This window comes from Antechinus flavipes, chromosome 4 (genome assembly GCF_016432865.1).
Source record: "Antechinus flavipes isolate AdamAnt ecotype Samford, QLD, Australia chromosome 4, AdamAnt_v2, whole genome shotgun sequence".
Taxonomy (NCBI): domain Eukaryota; kingdom Metazoa; phylum Chordata; class Mammalia; order Dasyuromorphia; family Dasyuridae; genus Antechinus; species Antechinus flavipes.
In genome coordinates, this window is record NC_067401.1 from 131,452,623 (window position 1) to 131,467,773 (window position 15,151).

The window sequence follows — 15,151 nt, forward strand, 5'->3', positions numbered from 1 at the left end:
TCCTTGTTTCCACCACACTTGTTACATCAGAAGTGGGATGCCAACTTGAACCTCCATTCAGATAGTGGGAAGGAGAGAGGCCAGGGCATTTTTGAAAGGGCCCTCCCCTTTATATTCAGAATCTTCTTCTTTCTCCTTGCCTGTATCCAGGAAACCCTACTCCACATTTACCGGCGCCCCCAAATCTGCATTTCCCCAGCGGATAGGAGCAAGTGATTGCTATGTCTGACTCAGTTGTGTCCCTAGGTTTTGTTGACTTGTTTCATCCTCTTTCTTTTTTATATTTTGTTACAAAAGTAGGCACTCTGGGCAAGGAATGTAGGCAGGGACCTATATATTCGGAAATGAAGGAAATGTAAAAGCAAAACTTAGACATTAAAAAATTTTTCAGAGAAACTTTTGGATTTGGAATTAGAGGAATTGATTTCGAATCTAAGCTCTGTTCCGCGCCACTATCGTGGATAAGTCACTGACCACCGCCTGTCGGGGTCACAGTTTCTTTCTCTGTAAAATGACAGGGCTGGACTAGATGATCCTGCGTTTAGAGCTGGAGGAATTCTTACAGATAATCTAGTCTCATCCTTTCATTTAACAGAGGAACAAACAGCGTTAGAAGTCCCAAGATCACAGCTAGCCCGAATAGCGGAGCTGGGATTCGAACGGAGAACTCCAGTCTCGGAAGCTGAGGCGCTCGTGGCTGCGCCATTCCCACTGTCCCCCACGGCTAAAGCAATTCTTGCTGCTGCTGTCTGACCTTCAGCATCCCTCCTGTCTGCGGCAGCTCGTGGGCTGTGGAACGGTGGATTCTTTTTGCCGGAGGACAGGGGTTCTCGGAGAGGAAGTTTATTAGCCCTTCGAGGCTCGCGGGGGAGCTGGAGCGGCCCGGGGTGGAGCGGGTAAAAGCTGGGGGTGGGGGGCGGGCCCCGTCGCTCAGGTGTGCGCGCCCTTCCTACCACTGCTAGGTGAGACAGGTGCGGCAGGTGTGGCCCCGGAGTCCTGGCGCTGCCTGCTCCTCCTCTGTCCTCCCAGCCGCCCCCACTTGGGCTCCGGCTCCAGCTCCAGCTACGGGCGGCCTCTTCGCCCCGGTTACCGCTAGTGGCTGCTGTAGTTCCTCGGAGCCGAAGGAGGCTGCGGACAGAGTGTCCACCGCTCAAGATGGCGGCTCCCATGGCTCAGTGAGTTTGTGAGGGGGTGAGGGGAAGCGGTACACCTGGGGAGAGGAGGCCGGGCGGGGTGCCCAGTGGTCCGGGCGTCCCAGCCCGATGTCTCAGCACCTGCCCTCAGGCTGGGGGATGGAGCTCCCGGGAGGCAGGAGGAACCACACACTACCTTGTGTATGTCTGTGTGCGCGCGTGTGTGTGTCTGTGTGTTGTGCAAGGTGGGGTACGATCTGCTTCTCTGAGTGGCTAATTTGAGGGCTGCTGCTTGCCCGCCCCCACTGAAAGGAAGTTTTCAAATCTACCTCAGCCCCCTTCTCTGCACCCCCGGGAGTGACAGCGGAGTTTAGGGCACCTCCTAGATCGGATTTGGCCATTTCCACCCATGTTTTACGTGTCTGGTTTGCAGAATGTTTAGTTTTATGTTGTGAGAGGCAACAACCCTTGCCTACCCCCCCCCCTCCCCGGGGTTTTAAGGGTCACTGCTCTGCGTGAACAGTTCACGCCCAGAACAATGTTCTCTTGGTAGGAAATTAAAAATTAGCTGCGGCTTTTAAGGAGCTAATTGCACTTACTGGGAATGAAGGGATGCTTCCTCCCTCCACACTACCCCAAGCAGCTCTGCTTTTCCTGGAGCTCATCCCTGGGTTCCCCTATAGGCCCCACTAAAATAGTCTTTCAGCCAGCTGCTCCCCTTTTCCTCTGTTCCCTTGGCCTCTATGTAACTATCAATAGTGAATTGGAAATAGGGGCTACAAGACTGTTTCTGCTGGGCAAAGGACCATTTAGCCCTCCCAAAGCAAAGAGAGCAGCATAAAAAGGGAGGCAGTTAGCAAGCTTCCATCCTCCCTCCCTCCCTGTCTCTCTTCTCTCTCTCTCTCCCTTCCTAATTCCCTCCCTCTCTCCCTTCTCTCTCTCTTTTCTTCCTCCCTCCTTCCCTCCCTTCATCCCTCCCTTTCTTTCCTTCTTTTTCTTTTACAAAGGTTTAAGGTTTGCAAAGTACATATTATTTCATTTGCTACTCAAAACAGCCTTTTCATTACAGATGAGGAAACCTACTGAGATTCACACTGTCAATTAATAAGTGTCTGGACTCGAGTCTTCTTAAATCCAGGTTTAGTGTCCTAGATGTTCTCTGCTGCTTGTGAGATTTTGGATGAATCACTTGTTCTCTCTAGAATTCAGTTTCCTCATCTGTCAAATGAGAGGATTGGACAGAATTTCTAAGATTCCTTTCTGGCTTCAGAGCCTGTGATCTTAAGTAAGATACTTGACTTGTACCACTGTTTTTGAGGTCAGAGGAACTGGATTTACATCTTGCCTCTAATATGTCATCACAGACAATTTGTGCTTGGCCCTGAATGTCAGTCTATCTCATCCCTAAAATGAAGGAGGAGAATTAGAATAGATAGTTTCTGAATTCCCTTTCTATTCTGTGTCTATGGCACTTCCAAAACTTTCTGGGACTTTTTTCTCATCTTCTAGAAATGTGAGTACTTCACTGGATGCTTAGGAGCTTATTATTAAGGAAGAATGAGACTTTGTATATGGATGTATGTGTGTATGTATGTATATGTTGCACATAGAGGGGGCAGTCTAGTTTTCATTATATTCACTTTCTGAATGGATAGCAATTCCTGGATATTTCCACAGTTACTTGTTCTTCATTCCCCCATTTCCCCCTTTCTGGTCCCTTTTTGACCTGTAGCTGAAAGTTTATGTTATATAGGGTAGGGGAGCATGAAGGAGGCAGTAATGAACCAAAATGATAAAGTCTTTCCTGCCCTGTAGTCACCAATCCCCAAATGCCTAAAATGTCCTCTTACTTTTGGTAACACATCCCTAATTTATCTCCCCTTGTCTCTTTCATCCCCAGTCCCTGGCGTCGGAATGGGAATAAACTTTCTCGGCTAAGTTATATGGACAGTCTCCATTAACCTGTTGGTCTGTCCCCCTCCTCATTCTCCCCTGGCTCCCCTCAGCCCTGGGAGGAGTGTTTGTCTCAGGAGAAGTCTGGGGAGGGGGGAGACCAGGGGGAAAGGGTTTGTAAGGTTGCACATCCATGAGGCGGGGATGGTCCCCCCAGGAAAGAAGCCAGCTGGAGAGACTTCCAACTCGAACAAAAAATGCAAACGCTATTTCAACGAGCATTGGAAGGAAGAGTTCACTTGGCTGGAGTTTGACTATGAGAGAAAGTTGATGTTTTGCTTGGAGTGTAGGCAAGCCCTTGTCCGGAACAAACATGGGAAGGCTGAGAACGCCTTCACGGTGGGCACCGACAATTTCCAGCGTCACGCTTTGTTGCGCCATGTGACTTCTGGGGCTCACTGCCAGGCCCTAGCTGTCAATCGGGAGCAGCTGGCATTTGAAGCTCGGGCAGGGGGAAGAGGGAGCTACGGGTACCACCAAAATCTGCCCATGAACTCAGTAGGTGTGGCCACCACCACCTCCATGGCGCCCATCAAGATGGAAGTGAACCCTGCCAAGGTGGCAGTGTTGACCACCGTATACTGCATGGCTAAGGAAGATGTGCCAGACGATCGCTGCCCTGCTCTGCTGGAGCTACAGAGATTCAACCTCTGCCAGGCCCTCCTGGGCACTGAGCATGGTGATTACTACACCCTGGGCAGTGTGAAGGACATGCAGGTGGGTGGTTGGTGTTCTAGGGTGGGGGGAGAAGGAAGGAAAATGTTTTTCACACATTCCTTGGTGTCAAGCCACTGGGCAGAGCAGCTTGGGCTTCTCTGGAGGAAAGGGTAATTAGGGCTTGGCACATATTATTTTGTCCCCTAGGGGAATCCCTTTTGGGAGATAGATGGAGGACAGAGTTCCCAGAAGTTACCTGAATCATAAGACCATGAATTTAGAATGGGAAGGGACCCTAAAGTCACCCATTCTCATTTAACAGAGGAACAAACTGAAATTTGCAAGGTCTTTCCCAAAATCTCACAGGCAAAACCAAGATGGAAAGCTAGATCTGACTCCCAATCCAAAGCTCCTTTACTTGTAGTGGCTGGAAAAGTGACCCTGCTGTCCTTGTCTCCTTCTCTTCCTCTTCCTTATGAACTACTGTCCCCCTGTCCATTGGAAGCTAGGAGCCTTGACTTAATATGTGTTTTGATTTCTCTCAAAATGACCCTGGGAACCATAGAGAATCAGGTCTTCTGGCATTAAAATATCTTTTTATAAGAAAGACTATTAAAGTATGACCTTTATCATATCCTTGCTTCCCCCTGCCCAATGTGTTGCCCCCTAAGAGGTTGCCTCCTTTATATTCCTTAAGCCTAATTTTGGGAGAAGAATGGAGAGAAACTGGACCTCTGGGGCCCCTGCCATTGATGTGGAAATCATCAGGAAAGAAAAGTATCCCAGAATTGACTTGTGTCCTGAGGCATAATTTGATAAGAGGACCCTGGCCTTGAGGAGAGCCCAGTCTAATAACAAAGGCCTGATGCTCATCCCTGAGGAGCTTTCAGTTAGAGGAAGGGATGGGAAGGAAATGCACAATGATTAAGAGCCTCCAGTGTCCCAGTGCTTGGCAAATGTTATCTCATTTGATAATTGATTTTAGAAGAGCAGCTGACTAGAGAGAAAACTAAACACAGGCTTGGGGGTATCTCCACACTTAAGGCAGTTTGCTCTCCAGGAAGCCATTCCAGAGAACGTGCTCTGCTCTCCCTGCCTCTGCTCAGGGCTGGGCTAGGCAGACCAGGCCTTCCCCTAGCCAGGATACCCGTCATGGCCTTGTTCTTCCCAGTGCCTTGGAGGTATCAGGGCAGGCCTTCCTCCCACCCAATGAAGGCTTCTTGCCCCTGTTTCTGGGTAGCTGAGTGGAGGCTTTTCCTGGGATATGCTTAAAGCCTTCCCTTTCTCTCTCTCTCTAACTCTTCCCAGGCAGCCATTGCCAGGGCTCTGCACTCTGAAGATTACCAGCGGCTGAAGGCGTCCCCCTTTGTGGGACTGGTGCTGGACGAGGTTGGGGATGGTCCAGAGCCTCATAGCCTGGCCCTGTTTGCCACCCTGGTGTCCCCCTGTGACGGCCAGCCTGCCAGCACCTTCCTGGGAAGTGTGGAGCTAGGGGAAGGGGAGACCACTCCCGGCCAGCTTCTGGACCTTCTCAAGTCCTTTGGTGTTCCCGCACCCAAGCTGGCCTGGCTTGGCTCAGGACTGCCAAGTGAGCGTCTAGGGGATCTGGGTCTACACCTCCGGGTCACTTGCCCGCTACTGGCTGAGCTCCACTGTCTTCCCAGCCGGGGCCACCCAGAAGCCCCTACCTACGTCAGCGAGTATGAGAGTGTCCTGGATGCTCTGTTTCGACTCTATGGCAGCTCTGGGGCCCATGGGATCCCAGAGCTCCGGGCGGCATTGGACCTTGCAGCCATCAATTTGACGGGGCCCCAGCGGGTGCCCTGGGCATCCATCTTGCCGGCTGTTGAAGCTGTGGCTGCCTCTTGGTCCCACCTGGTGCCCAAGCTGGAGGCCACTTCCCCGCCTTCCCCACTCACACAGGCGCTGGCCCTTGCTCTCCGGAGGTTCACCTTCATTGCCTTCACCTACCTGCTCCTAGACACTCTGCCCACTCTGCAGAAGCTCAGTCTCCTCCTTCAGCCCGAGGAGCCCGACTTGGCCCTGCTCCCGCCCCTGGTCATCACCACTGCCGCCTCCCTGCAGGCCCAGAGAGGCTCAGATGGACCCCACTTCCAAAGCTTCCTGCAGGCGCTGGACAACCCCGACCCAGCTGTCGATGGGGGCAGTGGCCACTACTGCTATCAGGGGGTGGAGCTGACAGATTGCTCCCCAGCAACCATCCAGAGCTTTGAGGATCTCCGGGGGGCCTTCCTAGACTCTCTGCGGAGGGGGCTGTGGGACTCCTTCCCAGGGCCCTCTCTGGACATCGTGGCTGCATTTGCTTCCATCTTTGACTCTCGCCGCTACCCACAGTCCCTAGAAGAGCTGGGAGCGCATGGGGAAGGCGCTCTTCGATTACTGCTCCAGGCCTATGCCCCTGTTGTGGTTGGCGAGCGGGCACTGAGTGACTTCCCGCTCTTTAAACGCATCGTCTTCAGTCTGGGCCCCCTGGGCCCTCGAGATCTCTGCTGCAAGCTAGTCTGTGCTCACTCGGAGCTGCATGAGCTCTTTCCTGATTTTGCCATCCTGGCTTCATTGGTCTTGGTCCTACCCGCTGGTGCCAGCCTTCTCGACAAGGTGGCCAGGAGCCGGGAGCTGCGGTGGTGGGACCAGGGAAAGGGAGACGGGGGCGATGTCCAGGGGAGCCATGTGGTGAAGATCGCAGTGGACGGCCCCCCACTCCATGAGTTTGACTTTGCCCTGGCCATTGAATTGTTTGAGAGTGGGAGAGGTGGGATGGAATTTTTTGGCACACAGATCAAGTGAGGAGGTCCCCTTTCCATCTCTCACGTGGGGTTTCTCTTGTATGACGCTGGATTCCTAGACGGGAATTTAACCCCTCTCCCTGGCTTGGATAACCTTGTCCCATGTTCCTTCCTGTTGTTTTTTGTCACCCTGTATGCCCTGATACTAACTCAGTCTTGCCCAGGATGTACAGTGGGGAGGGCTGGGGAGAGGCTCGGCAGTTTGGGTTCAGCCTGAGTAAGGAGCTGGGAGGTGGAAAGTTAGGGAGGATGGGAAGGGACTAAACTCATTCACTGGGTTTGAGTCCTTTCCAAAGCTTTGTGTTAAACACATGGGCATTTTTGTCTCCCGACCCTCTGGTAAATTTTCATGGATGTTGTGAACATTAACAATTGAAAGTTAATGGGAAAAGAACTTTGTGTTTCTGCTGGGGGATGGGAGAGAAGATGATCCTGTCTGTCTAGCTCCGGGCCCTGCTTTTGTCACCTTCTGGGATCCAAGGAGCTCAGGACATCATGGCAAGAGGAAGGAATGTAGGATTGGGAACAGGGAGACCTGAATTAGAGTTCTGTCTCTGTCCTTAACTCTACTTTGCACAAGACACAACCTCTGTCTGAATCTTCCTTTCTCTGAAATGAGGGAGTTGGATTAGGTGATTTCTGAGGTCACTCCCAGCTCTGATAGTTTGTTTGTCCTTATTATAGCACAATACCTTCAGTGTTAGTCGGAAGTGGGGACCCCTATCTTCACCACCCCTTCCACCCTGCAAGCCAAGATGTCCAAAGGCATCTGTGTACAGAAAGGTGTACATAGACATATAAATATATACACAGATATATTTAATAAATCTCTTATCTTTTATAGAATTAGAGACAATGCTCGCAAAGATGATTTTGGTTTCTGTTTTAGTTTTTGCTATGATAGGACCTAAGAAAGTTCCAAGTAGAATAAATTCCTATTTTCTTCCTCCTCTTATATTAAAGTTTGGTTTTCATCCAAGCTCCCTTCTTATCTCCCCTCCAGCCCCTTTGAGACCAAAGAGAGTGCAAAATCACAATTACTGCTTTTAATTCAACTTTACCCAAGTAAATATGATATATATATGTATATTTTATTTCCTTTTCTTACACCCCTTCCCCATTCCAATTCTCCTTCACACACATATCCATTCCTATAGAGCAAGTGTTGGGGAGTAGGAATATCCTCTCCATGCCTTGCTTGAATACCCCCTCACCGTGGCTACTGCTGCTGCTTCCTCCATCCCCCTCCAAAAAGAGAAAGACCACTGGAGCAGACTACCTCAAGCCCCATCTGATGGGGTAGTAGTTGGTGAGGAAGCCAGACAGGTTGTAAACTGTCATGTCAGTAAGTATCATGATTCTCCCCTGCTTCTTCCTATGGGCTCAGAGATGGGGTGAGTGGCTGGGGGGTATGGGAGCGAATAACAATCTTCCCCATCTTTAACCTTCCATGGAGTCCAGCACATTGGTACACAATAAAATAGAACCATCCTAACTCCTGACTCCCGACGTCCTGCAATCTCTGTTTTGTGTGTGTGTGTATGTGTGGGAGTGTTGGACGGAGCCAGATGGGCTATCTCCTCTCTCTCATAAGGCTCTGTCTCCCAGCTGGGGATGCTGGACCTGCTGCCTCCAAGAGCCCCTTCTCATTGCCCCAAGATTCTTTTTCAGAGATGATCTTCTGGGTGGACTAGTCCCCTCTGTCAATCCAAAGAGACAGGCTTCTGCGATTAAGGGGAAATCTCCACAGCTGAAGATATCCCTCCAGGCTCCTTCCGTATCCTTCTGAGCCCCAGGACTAGAATCTCCCATCTTCCTCTCTCATCCTTCCTCTGGCCACCTTCTTTGTGTGTTTTGCCTCTCTGTGTGAATGAAAGGCCCTGATGCTTAACCATTTTGCTCCAACAACTACCTTCCATCATGGGTCTGGAAATGGGGCAGGCCTATTTCCCTACTTACAAGAAAATGACCCATTCCTCTGGGTAGTTAATGTGGGCAGGGGAGACTTGGAGTTTCCTCTAAGTCCTTGTAAAAGAAGGAAGACTTACAACACTGGTGAACCTTTTGTCCACTATTTGGTTGTTGTAAACAGGTTTAAAGAATCTGCTTGGAAGGAGATTGCTAAAGAGCCCAAAGGAGTTGGAATTTTTCAAACTAAAGATGGGGAGCTGAGAGCTATTTGCTGAAGCCTCTGTTAGGGAACTGGAAGAGATCTGAAAAGCTCTCAGGCAGAGGGAGGTAAATAGTAGCTTCATCCCATAAAGGGAAGGAAGAAGAAATGTCCTTGTCAGAGAAGGAGATGAAGGGAAGGATGCAAATTCTGTGAAGACTTTCTTTTTGTCTTTGTGTCCTCAGGAACTATCATATAATATATATATAATTTTTATGGAATTGTGTTGCTTAGACTGTAAGAAGAAAGGGAGATTGGGTTTAAATTACTAAACTGAAGAATACTGGAATAGGAAAGTGAAGAAAGCCCTAGAAGGGAGTGATTCAATTCTTTGGAAGATCCTTTTAAGATGATCCCCTGGGATAGGGAGGAAAATACTCTCTGATAAAAGGATGGATGTGATGCCTTTTATACACACACACACATACACACACACCCCCCCCCACACACACACACACACACCTCCCTTTAAAAAATATACTGCCACTGATTTAACTCAACCGTAACTTGATACCTTGATATCTTTTATTCCCTATCCCTCCTCCCTGAGTCTGTTATGGATATCACCTTCTCACCGCTGGGTTAGCTGGCACTGGAGTATTGTGGGGGGAAGTAGAGTGACCCTGCCTCTCCTTTCTCACCTGGGAAAAGGTGCCAGCAAGTGGAAGATGGATAAATTGATTTGATTCACTTTTTTTTTTCTTTTTGCTGAGCAATTGGGGTGAAATGACTTGCCCAGGGTCACACAGCTAGGAAGTGTTAAGTGTCTGAGATCAAATTTGAACTCAGGTCCCCCTGACTTCAGGGCCAGTGCTCTATCCACTACACCACCTAGCTGCCCCGATTTGATTCACTTTTAAAAATTATTTTTTAATTGACCTTTCTTGTTCTGCTTCCCACTCCTCCTTTCAAATAAAACAAAAGAAAAACAAGAGCTTTGTGAGAAATATTCAGTCAAGCAAAACATATCCCCATGTTGGCCACCTCTGAAAATGCATTCTGCATCTTGGATCCATTACTTCTCTGACCAGAGACACATAGCAATGAACCTATAAAACAGTTCCCTGGAATCATGGTTGGTCAATGGATTAATGAGTGTTCTTAAGTGTTTTAGAATTGTTTCTCTTTACAGTGATTTAACTCCTTTATAAATAGAAAGGGAAATGAGCATTTGGGGGTTTAAGAGCTCAGTCCTGGGAGTTATACTATTTCCCCACCCCCCTCCCCGACTTCTAATAATACTTTGGTGAGTTAATTTGCTTGGGTGGGTCTAGCCTCCATTTTTCCAACTGAGATAAAGAGTGTATGAAGAATCTGTCTCATAAAAATGGCATTTCTTGATCCTTCTTTCCCCCTCAAATAAATATCTTGCCTCTGGCTGTGCGAATAATTCATTCTTAGGAGGGGACAGGGAATGTGGCCACAGCCCCCTGACTCCTGGCCCGTGGAAGTCGGCAGAGCTCCAGAGCTTGCCCGGTCAGCTTTGGATTCCCTGTTTTACCCCTTCTTCCTCCCTTACCAGGCCCAGCCTCCAGCACCCCCAACCCTCTGCTGGCCTCGCTGCCCCTGCCTGCTCGGCCCCTGCAGCCCCCACTGGACATCAAGCATTTCCTGACCTTCCACTTCAATGGTGCAGCCCCACTCAGCCTTTTCCCCAACTTCAGCACGGTATGTGTGGAGAGGGTGGCGGAGTAATGGGGAGAAGGAGAGTAGGGTCCAGGCCACGGGAGGAGGGGACCAGCTGAAGGGGCCTGAGTACTGGGCTTCCCTTTCTGTCCCAGATCTGGGGAAATCAGTTGTCTTTTCCTTCCCGGTTTCCTGAACCCCATACATACGTGTGCTCAGTCCTCCTTGAGACTAACTTCCCTGTTCAGATCTAGTCTCTGGGTCAAATGAGATTTCCCTCTTTCTGCAAAGCTAAACAGTGTAATGAAGACACGAAGATCCCTTTTCACTTAGGGGACAGCTTAGAAGAACTTAGATCCTCACCAGCAGGTCTTGGGGGAGAGAGGCCCAAGGGAGTGTGGAGTGTGGAGAATGAGAGAAATTCTCGGCGTGTGTCTCTCTGCCTGTGTATGAAAATGGGACACTTGGAGCTAAGAAAAGGCTTTAGGGCCATCTAGTCCAGTACCTTCATTTTACCAATGAGGAAGCTGAGGCTGAGTGACTTGCCTGGGGGTCTCAGGTAGGATCTGGACCTAGGTTTTCCTGACTTCAAAGCCAGCACTTTCCATCACAGCAAGCTGCCCTGCCGCTTCTTCCTAGTGTCTCTGGCTGCTTTCATCTTCATCCTTCTTGCCCTCTAGAGATATTATTAGGGGAACTTGTGCTTTCAGTCCCTTTCAAAACGGCAAAGCTGAAAAAATAATTACTCATGCCGTGACAGGCAGGAGACAAAGGCTAAATTAGGGTTGAAACAGCTCAGCAAAGAGGAGACTTCCTCTTTGGGAGGAGGAGAGTAACTCCTCTACTGTCTTTCTTTACCTTCTTTCTGCTTCTTTATACATATATTCTATTTCCCAATACTTATTGGTTCTTTTGTGCATGTATCTGTGAAACAGATGTGGAAAAGGTAGCAGAGAAGATCGATGCTGCCATCAGGACAATTTGTTGCCCTAAATCACAGACTTCTGAAGGACCCCCCTGGTCTTTCTCCCATTTCCGTGCAAGTTGACTTCCTCCTCAACCCCATCTCAGACTAACTTAGACAAGAGTCCTCCCAGGGCTTTCCAGGAAAGTGATGCCTCTGTTGTCTTTGTTTCTCCCTATTCCTGGATATCTCACCCATGGTGGTTTGGAAATTCTTCCTAATATCTAATCACAATGCCTTCATGCTTAACCCTCTCCTCCCCAGGGCAAGGGCAGGACTCATAATTGCTGTTCTCTCTCACCTCACCTCACCTCACAGATGGACCCAGTCCAGAAAGCAGTAATCAGTCACACTTTTGGAGTCCCCTCCCCTATAAAGAAGAAGCTGTTTATCTCCTGTAACATCTGCCACTTGAGGTTCAACTCTTCGGTGAGCTAAGTGGAGGGAGAGGGAGAAGATCTAATGAATGGGGAGCTCTCAGGGGGAATGGCAGGAGTGTTTGGAAGGAAAATGGGATCCAGATTTGATTGAGAGGAAGGGGAAAGGTGAGGATGTGACTCAGATACTTGGAAAGAGTGCTAAACTTGGGTCAGAAAAGGGGGCTTTGAGTCCTGGCTTTGCCACTCACTATGCGCAAGTCACTCCATTTCACTAGCTCTTAATTTCCTTATCTGTAAAAGGAAGGGGTTGGACTAGATGGCCTTTAACATCTAGCTCTAAAACTATCTTTTCATGATCTTTGTTATCTGGTATAATCTCCTGTGTTCCTAAATTGTTTTTCTCCATTTCTCCACTCTCTTTATGCTGCTTTCTCTCCTCATCTTGCCCATGTCATTCTCTACTCCCTTCTCTTTCACTTCTCCTTTCAGTCTCTATTCCTTTACTCCCCTGTCCCTTCACATTCCTCTATTTCTTATGGAAAAGACTTAATTCCTATCTACTTTTCTATCTGTGTTCCCAATCATAAATGCTCTCAAGAAACTGAGAGCCTAATAGTAGGTTCTGAGACCTTTGCTAATAGAAGCATGATAGAAGGCTAAAAATAACAGGAACAAAGGAGGGATTTAAGCAAAATATTTTAAGAAAATTAGGGGAGGGAAAGAAAACTGGTGAAGATGGGAGTCCTGGAAGGACAGGGAAAACTTCATGGAAGAAGCAAAAGCTAAGTAATCTTCAAGAGAGATTTCCCACAGGTTCCATTTCAGGCCTAGAGGCTTATTTGTATCAATTCACAGAGACAGAGTATTAAGTTGGGGAGTAAAGAATATCTAGTGGATCAAATGCTAGATTTGGAATTAGTAAAATCTAGGTTCAGATTCCACTTTTGACCCTTAGTACTGAGTGGCCCTGGGCAAGTTTTTTAAATTTCAGATACCACATCTGTAAAATGGGAATAATAGCAACTAGCTTCTTGGTTGGCTCAAATAGGATCTTATATAAAGCTTTGTAAATCCTCAAGCACTCTGTAAGTGTAAACTGTTATAACTATTATCATGTAAAATAATAATAGCCTCCCTTTATATAGCACTTTAAGGTTTACAAAATACATTGCATAACTTGCCTCATTTTGATCTTCTCAATTCTTGAGGTAGGTATTATTATCATCTCCATTTCACAATTGGGGAAACTGAGACAGACAAAAGTTAAACGGCTTGCCCAGGTTCACTCAGCTACTGTTTGAGACAACTTTTGAACTCAGGTCTTCATGACTCTAAGCCCAGCAATCTCTTCAATGAATCAACTTAAATGACTTAGAGCTAGAAATAATATAGAAATATATTAATTTAATATTAATAATATTATTAAATATAATAAACATTAGTATTGTTAAATATAATAAAAATTAATGTAATGTTATATATTAAATGATATAAAATAATAGAGCTAGAAAGGATATTGGAGCCAGATTGGGAGGGCCTTATTGAACTTTTCATGCCCAGCACCAGCTTATACACGGTTGGTGTTCAGCAATGAATGATTGTAAATGAACGAACAGTGCCCTCGTGCCCTGATGTTCTCCTTTAGAACCAGGCTGAAGCTCATTACAAAGGCCACAAACACGCCCGAAAGGTCAAGGCTGTGGAGGCTGCCAAGGGCAAGCAGAGGACCTACCCTCCAGCTCGCGACAGAGCCCCTGGTCCACCTGCCACCCCTCCTGACAGCAGAGCTGCTGGAGAACCCCAGAACAAGGGTATGGTAGCCTGCGCTTGTTCCTCACCAAATGTCAAGTAAAGGGGGACGGGGACTTGCTCATTTTGCCATTTAATTACTACTTTTAGTCTGAGTCTGGGACCCCTGAGCCCTGCCCTCTGTTTCATCAGCTTCCTCTCCTGGATCTCCGTTAGTTCTGCTGAAGACTTTGGACTCCACTCCCAGGGAGTCGGCCAGCCTGGACCTCTCGGACACCTCTTCGTCATCCTCCTCCCCTTCCTGCTCCCCCTCATCCCCAGGGCCAGGGGTTGAGACACCTGGTCCGAGAATGGGGGCCGGGAGCGGCGTGGGTGCTGACAACCAGAACGAGAAGGGTCCTCTTTACTGTCCTACCTGCAAGGTCACTGTCAACTCAGCCTCACAGCTCCAGGCCCACAACACAGGTGAGCACTATAGGGGATGGGGCATGTGGAGGGAAGGAGAAGGGGGGTGCTAGGGGAGGAAATCTATACTTTTTGCCCATTCTGGAGATCAGGGATTGGGGAAGGTACAGCAGCTTTGATCTCCTGATTGCCAGTGCCCAGATAGATCTGGGGAAGGACGTCCCCTAGTCTCAGCTCTAATCTCTGGAGGTGAGTGGTCTGGGGAGAGAGAAGCCAAGGGATAGAAGGCTTCTGTGACTCCAGAAGTGGGGTTCTTAACCTGGGCCCCTCCTTGGCGGGGGAGTGTCTGTAAATAGACTTCAGGGAATCTGTGCATTTGAATTGAAATTTAGCACTTTCTCCAGTTACAAATGAAAGCAGTGAACTATTATTCTGCAATGGGCTCTACAGACTTAGGAGGCAGAGAATGAGGGGGCTAGGAATCTGGGGGTATGGCATGGAAGTAAGGAGGGAGGCTGAGAAAAGGCTTCAGTCCCAAGGCAGAGGATATCTGTCCAGCATGAACAGGATATCCTAGAGGCCTTCGGGCTAGAGAGACCACCAATCTTCATCCCTGTATTCCCACTATTGGGATTTCTCTCTCATAGGAGCCAAACACAAGTGGATGGTGGATGGTCATCGGGGAGCTCCTCGGAGGGGCCGGGGTCGAATCGTGCCTCGGGGAGGGGCCAGGCACAAGGCTAAGCGTGTGGCGGGGGTCCCAGCTGGCAAGCCAGGCCCAAGTCCTTCTTTCCACTGTGCTCTTTGTCAGCTCCATGTCAACTCTGAGACCCAGCTCAAGCAGGTGGGAAAAGAAAGATGTGAGACAGGATTGAGGTGGAGGCAGCTAGGGTCAAGGTGGTCAGAAAAGGTGGGAGAGGGGGCATGACTTGGGGAGCAATGAGCAAGAGTACCCCGGAGTAGAGAAGGGTTGAGGGATGGTGGATGACCAGTAAAGGAAGAGTGCTACATTTGGGGAGGAAGAAGATAGATGGACAAAATGGGGAGACCAGCTCCTGCCTTCCCTCAGTTCCTTCCTTATCCTGTATCACAGGGATAAGGGGCTGGGGGAATCTGCTTCAGGAAAACCTGTTTATGCCATGTCTTTTAGCACATGAGCAGCCGAAGACACAAAGACAGGCTGGCAGGGAAACCCCTGAAGGCTAAGGTCAGTCAGCAGAGCAAGCTACAGAAACATGGGGCGCTGGCTGTGAATATCCTCAAGGTACCTGTCTCTGAACATGGCATCCCACAAGTCCTGGGGGCTG

At 48.7% G+C, this 15,151-nt stretch overlaps 2 protein-coding genes across 6 annotated transcripts in view; both read left to right on the forward strand.

Moving 5' to 3' along the window:
- Positions 1-15,151, forward strand: part of ZNF385C (zinc finger protein 385C) — a 48,851-nt gene that overhangs the window by 30,772 nt on the left and 2,928 nt on the right. Inside the window, exons 3-8 of one of the 4 annotated variants that reach the window (XM_051994465.1) lie at positions 10,243-10,388; positions 11,575-11,739; positions 13,336-13,501; positions 13,656-13,904; positions 14,492-14,688; positions 14,995-15,108. In XM_051994465.1, the coding sequence (XP_051850425.1) occupies positions 10,243-10,388; positions 11,575-11,739; positions 13,336-13,501; positions 13,656-13,904; positions 14,492-14,688; positions 14,995-15,108 (1,037 nt within the window). Of the gene's footprint in view, positions 1-10,242; positions 10,389-11,574; positions 11,740-13,335; positions 13,502-13,631; positions 13,905-14,491; positions 14,689-14,994; positions 15,109-15,151 lie in introns of all 4 variants that reach the window. The other 3 variants (XM_051994464.1, XM_051994467.1, XM_051994468.1) reach the window with 3 other exon arrangements.
- Positions 988-8,052, forward strand: C4H17orf113 (chromosome 4 C17orf113 homolog). 2 transcript variants are annotated; one of them, XM_051994458.1, is made up of 3 exons: positions 988-1,175; positions 3,034-3,803; positions 5,052-8,052. In XM_051994458.1, exons 2-3 carry the CDS (start codon positions 3,231-3,233, stop codon positions 6,549-6,551), a joined length of 2,073 nt encoding a protein of 690 aa, XP_051850418.1. In that variant the 5' UTR covers positions 988-1,175; positions 3,034-3,230; the 3' UTR covers positions 6,552-8,052. The 2 variants fall into 2 exon arrangements, with proteins under 2 accessions (XP_051850418.1, XP_051850419.1); XM_051994459.1 differs by lacking the exon at positions 988-1,175 and having other exon boundaries at positions 2,427-3,803.

What these genes read in the sequence shown, in the direction of transcription:
- C4H17orf113 (XM_051994458.1), top strand. Translation starts at nt 3,231, where the DNA reads ATGGTCCCCCCAGGAAAGAAGCCAGCTGGAGAGACTTCCAACTCGAAC. An exon ending in GCAGTGTGAAGGACATGCAG is followed by an intron (nt 3,804 to 5,051) that starts GTGGGTGGTTGG and finishes AACTCTTCCCAG; the next exon opens with GCAGCCATTGCCAGGGCTCT.